We start from the raw sequence: 6,428 nt of genomic DNA, 5'->3' as shown, positions 1-6,428 counted from the left end.
TGGCATTAAGTGTTTTTTGAGGTTTCTCCAGTATACAAGTTATTACCATAAATTATGAGATGTTAGTGGAAAGAGGTACAAAGACATCAAGTTTTTTGTTTCTCCCTGAGCCTGGCTCTGTAATAACAGACTTATAAAAACTAAGCTGTTTTATCTGGTATATGGTAGATTATCTTCAATAGTGAGATAAGAGGGAACAAGTTGACCATTCAGAAATTACTGTTGTTGACCCATGAAACAGATGGAAAAGAGTTTTTGTTAAGCTGATTGTGTAAAATGGAGTGTAGCAAAGTAATTTGAATATGAAAAAAAACTTCCAGTTCCATGGTGTCACAGAATATTACAGCATACTGACATGTGATTTAAGCATTTACAAGAGGGATTGAATCTGTACAGAGATGTTTATTAGATATCACAGGAATGATTTTTGCAGTTCCAAAAATAGTAGCTTTTATATTGTTAGATTGAGATGAGTGCTGTAAATACTAATTTTCAAAGCATGAATCAACTCATCCAGGTTTTTTATTTTAAAATCCTTTCTCCTATTATAATTAATCTTCAGTTTTAGCAGTGTGATCTCAGTGTAAAATCAGCTTAATCTTTCAGGCTGGCATGGATTAGGAATCTTGTTTTGATAAACAGTCAACAGACCTGAGCAATCACAAGGCTTACATGTCAGCTGGGAAATAAGGACATGTAAGAGTAAATGGACTTGCCTGAGTTTTGCTGTGAACAGATATACAGAGCCCAAACATACAGGAAGCTCAGACTGTAGCTGTGGCTTGGTACATCCACATGAATTCCACTTCAAGCAGTAATTTACTCATCTTCCTAGGTATATACAGTAAAATTTAAAAAAAAATAACCTTTTTTTCTTACTACTTGTGCTAGTGATATCCTTTCAGAAAAAGGATAGTACTTAAATAGTTTGGAAAATTAAATGTTGCGATCAATGATATAAAAACTTATTTAGGGATAAATTTGTTTTATAAATAAGACAAACCTCTTTCCCTCATTTAACAAGTTTGCTGCTAATGCACAGAATTCTTTGTACCAAGTGAAAAACAAAGCAAGGCATATTTTAATGGCATAAAGATTCTTTGAACTGTTCACATGACAAGCACCATTTTTCTAAATTAATGACAGTTCTTTTCATAACCCTTCTTAGTACTGGCTTAGTAAAAATGGACAGTCACTATTGCAATATGCCATTGGAATTTGTAGATACTGTGAGGTCATCTTGTCTACAGCAGACAAGAGAATTCCGTGCATTTTAAGTACACATTGGTATTTCTGTGATCACTGAGAGTCAGGAACAGCACTACACCTGAGTTTCCTGTGCCACTGCCATCATCTCTGTAAATGCAGATGTCTCCTCAGAGATCTTGCAGGAGTTGTGAATCACAGCCACTTTTATTTTCATGTTGGCTGTAGGTTTACTTGTACAATTTTCATAAGAATTCATTCTTCATGTTAGACTTTGTTCACATAATCTAAGCTACTATGACAAAAGGTAAAAATGAGTTTAAAATGCCAAAAAGTAGTCAGTGCTGCTGGTCCTGGTCAGTGTGTGTCTAGTGAGTGTGTCATTGCTAAGGAGCATTCAGTGCTAGCAGAGGGAATTGCAGATGTGGGTACAATGGAGTGCAAAATCAGGATGCTCCTAGAAATGTATGACTTCAAGATGGACACAATGGAAATAGCCTAATGGTACTCAGATACTGCACCAGTATGAAATGTGGTATTTTTCGCTAATGTCCAAAAAAAGTTTAAAGACCACAACATCAGCTTCAACAGGATTGAGACTGCTGAACCAATTCTAGATTCTTTTGCTAGATGTGTCAGCTTTCTGAACTGTGATACCCAGCAGTCTACTCAGTTAGCTTTTCTCTGCAGTGCAGGAAGTTATTATACTGCAAGTGGAAGTGTGGCTCCAATAGTTCTGACTCATTTCTTAAAGCACAGCTCAGTAACTGAACCCCACCATGCCATGGGCTGTGTAGGCAGATTGGTTTTCAAACACGCCATGGGATATTGGAAGCAGTTATGCTCACCAGGCAGGGCTGCTTGTGGGAGCTCTGGTGTGCTCTGGGGTAGCCAAAGGCAGCTGTGCTCTGGCCATGTAATCACAAGGCTACAACAGAGACTGAAATATTACTCAAGCCATTTGGGAACTTCTTCAATTTCCCTCTTCTCCACAGACTTGGGCTCTGCAGGCTTCCTATTTTTTTTATTAGTACAGCTTTACTGTTCAAAGGCAACGTAACTTGGGGAAGAGTAGGGATCATATTATTCTTAGCACATGGATAAATACACCTAAAAAAGAAAACTCAGTCATGCAAACCTAGCATTTACAAGAGTTATATGGATTAGAATGACCCGTGTAAAACTACATATCAATTGTGGAAAGAATCGGGAACTAACAAACTGGCACAAATAGCATGGTGTGTCCTATAGGTCATGGTGAGATATTTCATCCTGAGATCAATGAGAAGTAAATAAAATCTGCCAGATGTTTTCATTAAATACTCAAAAATTTTCAAGTAACAATTAACTAGATTTTTTAAACATTTATTTTCTGCATGTAGTGCATCTAAAAATAAAGCCCATTTTCATTCTTTCAAATTGAAATACATTCTGGGACCAGCACAAAAACTGGCACCGGAGCACATCCAGCCTTGTAGGTCTAAGATATGAGCTGATTAAGTTCTTTTTAAACAGGAGACAGGGTTGATTGAAGTTGGGGAGTGCTGAAGAAACTCAATTCCCCTTCATTTTTTCCCCTTAAATGTACATTTTAAGCATTTAGAAAAAATCTTTATCATTCTAGTGAAAATCTGTGATTACAGCTGTTGTTCATCTTTATTTCAAAGAAATGATTTTTCAGTTGCAAGGGTCATAGGTTAAGATGTTTTTGGGGCCTTTTTTGTACTACAATAAGCACAACAAACACTATGGTTTGACATCCATCTAAAGGCTAAAGGTAAAGGCTAAAGGTAAAAGCTAAAGGCTATGCCCAGTGCTAGCTGGGGGATCAGCTTTAGTCAAAGGTTTCCTGTAAACAAAATACCCAAATAAGCTCAAACTACCCAAGGAAAAAGTGTAGTCTAATGTGGAAGTCATGACAAGTATTCTTGGCAAATTGTGATGTGTGCAGCGACAACTGCAGGTTATTCAGAACTGCTAAGAGGGACCCTGAAAGAAGCTTGCTGTCCAGGTGCTAGATTTGGATTTAAGAAATAGGCTGTACAGTATCAAACTATATAAAAAGCTTAAAAACCACAATGAGAATATATTTAAAAATTTTTCTTCTATATTGTAAAAAAATTTAAATTAGGTCCAAACCACCATTTAAAAAGGTATGAAATGTGCAATTTTGCATATGGAAACAAGGGGCACAAGAGGGATTCCATAGGGGTTAATTAGAGTTGCTTTGTGCTTTCTTTGTTTCCAGTACCTTCATATACCCAGTAATCACACAGACCTCAGAGCAGTTCTCTTCAGGCAAGTAGGACATGAGCTAAAAGTATCATTGCTGATTTCAGTAGGGAAGATTGGCTGCAACAAGGAGTAAAAAGCTATTTTAAGAGACAAATGTACAGTACAACCTATTTATGTAAATACTTGGAAAACTCAGGAACAAAATTGTTTCCTAAGTACAGAGCTGTGAAATCAGTGTGCCATATGGAGCTATAATATATGGCAGAATATTTTAAAATCCTAAACCTTCTTGAAAGAAAACTGTTGTAAAAGTCTGCATCTAGAATAAAATGACTACTCACTTGTGTTTTAACTGAAAGCTGCAAAGATATTTCCAAATGTACTAAAATTAATATAACTTGATATTGTAAAAAGGCAATAACTCTTTTCACTTATTTCTCACAAAGCATAGAGTGTGGAAATGATAATTAAAGGCAAGTGAAACAGATGGCTGTAACATAATTTGTGAGTCTTAACTGGCACTTAACACTAACTCTACTTTCAATTTGACAAATACAATAAGACACCTATGTTGACATACACGTGGTGCACTTAACTATTTTATTTATGCAAGTGAGGTATTAAAATTGTCTTGAAAAGCAGACATCTAAAGAAGAGTAAATGGTATGAATAAGAGAATAGTAGTCATTGCTTTCAGTGTTCAATGATTAGTAGTTGTATGGTTTTTTTCTTCCACCATCCTATCTTATTTCCATGCAAAGTCTCTTTCTTACTCCTCCACTTGATAGGTAGCTTGGGAAGACTGGAGGAAATCCACCAATTTTTCAGCAAGAATTAATTATGAAGACTGGCTTTGTTTTTTGAAATGAAGTATAATAAGCTAAAAGTGTGTGCACTTCACACGCTGCGTATGGTACACTTTTAATATATACACTGTCATTGTACACGACCGTTTTGTATATACACTGATACCACCTTAGCAGAAAGTTAAAAGTCAATAGATAATGAACCTTGTGCTGTATCTTCTCTTCCTCTGACATAAATTTCACATGGAATCTCCTCCATCACCCTGTCTTCTATCACCTGCTCGGGGCAGTCGTGGGCTTGCTTGAAAGTGTAAGTGCTTTTCTTGAATGTGCTGTTAAATGTTTTCATGGGCTGGGGCTGCGCGAAGTCATTGCGGAAGGGCAGTTCCATGGAGCTCAGGTTGCTCCTGCTCTGCTTGATATTGGAGGCCTGGGAGCCACAGTGGTGGTCGTGAATGCATCTGGAAGCTGTGGAAGGGCGGCGCAGTTTCTGATAGTTTTCAAGTTCCTCTGATAAATCTGCCAAATCTGCAGAAATTTCTTTGTCCCTTAATGAGAACAGTTCATAGTGAGGAGGATCAAAAACTTCCTGGAAACCAGTTTTATTGAAGGCAGTCTTGCAAGCCATAACCTTTTTGCGAGGTTGCTTTACTTGCACTAGAATTGAAATGATGAGAAGAACTAAAACTATCCCTGTTGTGATGCCAATGATTGTCCCATGCGTTTTAGTGATTTGTTCAAACAATCCAGTTTTTTTCTTTTCTACAAAGAAAAAATTATTATGACAAGATATTTATTAGTTTCTACGCTTTTGATAAACAAAGCAAGACTGTATTGTGATTGCCATGCAAGTGATCAAATTACTTAATGGGACTGGAGGCTGGACCTGTATGTTAATGGGATTTGTCTAATTCCCTGTCATTAGTGGCTACAATATGATCATTCAGTGGCAGGTGCAACTCTGTGAACCAGTCCTTGCTGACTCAGCTGGAATGAGCCCTCCATCCTGAACCTTTACTGATGTCTATATTCCTAAATCCATGAGTTAAATAGGCTTAAATTAACCTTAAATAGGTTAAATCCAGCTACAGATGATATTTCTCTTACCATAATTTGCTCCTGCTGGTAACATTCCCAAGTGATGTCAGTAGAAGAAAACCCAGATTTAAAATTGTCTAGGTCTTCTTTAGAAGTGAAATATCAGATATAAGAATGACTGTACTGTTTTCACATCTCTTGGAAATGTAATGGCTGTGTCTATTGTGTAAGTCAGTTTACCTAATTAATCACAGGGAGCTTTAGCAAAGCTCTATTCCAGTTTTAAGAGTCCAGTGAGGAAGTTACTTAAAAAAAAAAACAGTGGGGGGGATACACCAACCAACCCAGATCATCTGGCAATTTTGGCTAGTACTTCATGTGGAAACACACAAGATGGCAGCATCAGAACAAGACGGTTTTCCATATTTAAAATTCTTTGAAGATTTAAAGTTTTCCAGTTGGATTTCTGTTCCATTAATGTTCTTGTTCTGCGGGACTGAGAGATTTCTACACTGCAACACTGGCTAGTGTTAAGACTATTTAAGACTATGAAGAAGAAAATGCAGTAGCCTAAAACTTGCATAATATTTTCAGATATCTGGCTCCTGGCATCTGAATATGTGTACTGTGTACCTAAATACCACACACAGTGCACGGGGAGAGTTATACACCATCAAGTGTTATTTGAAACAATCCTTATGCTGAGCAGAGATTCCCAAGGAGTTGGCTAATAAGAAATTACATTTCTGCTTCAGAACTTGGGCTGTCTCCTTTGAGCTACTTTTTACCTTTGAAGTGAAGAAGATATCTCCCCTTGTCCTGCCTATCTTAGATCACAGTGGTGCCATCCATGGTGGGAGCTGTGAATTTCACTGCTATGGCAGTTCTCTTGTCTGCATCTAGGTTTCTTAATTCTTGGCAGATATTTTAATCAAAAAGTTGCTTTGCAAAAGGCAATGTCTTCACCACTCTCTTAAAATAAATTGCACACAACTGACTTCTCTATCAATTTTTGTGTTACAGGGCTTAGGCATAAGTAGGTCACAATATGCTCAGATTTATGTAGCTATTGATATGGACTAAATGAGAACTCTGGGTGCCTGCAGGAACTGAGCACAATTGTGAGCAGTTCTCTTTCTAAGG

The 6,428-nt window shown here is 37.2% G+C and overlaps 1 protein-coding gene across 1 annotated transcript in view; it reads right to left on the bottom strand.

Moving 5' to 3' along the window:
- Nucleotides 1-382: 382 nt before the first annotated feature.
- The window catches only part of NETO2 (neuropilin and tolloid like 2), a 32,461-nt gene continuing 26,415 nt past the window's right edge, over nucleotides 383-6,428 (bottom strand). Inside the window, exon 9 of the mRNA XM_002197845.6 lies at nucleotides 383-5,009. Within this exon, the coding sequence (XP_002197881.1) occupies nucleotides 4,429-5,009 (581 nt within the window). The 3' untranslated portion in view covers nucleotides 383-4,428. The remainder of the gene's footprint in view (nucleotides 5,010-6,428) is intronic.

The sequence above is a fragment of the Taeniopygia guttata genome, chromosome 11 (genome assembly GCF_048771995.1).
Source record: "Taeniopygia guttata chromosome 11, bTaeGut7.mat, whole genome shotgun sequence".
Classification (NCBI taxonomy): domain Eukaryota; kingdom Metazoa; phylum Chordata; class Aves; order Passeriformes; family Estrildidae; genus Taeniopygia; species Taeniopygia guttata.
This window is presented reverse-complemented; position numbering and strand designations above follow the sequence as displayed.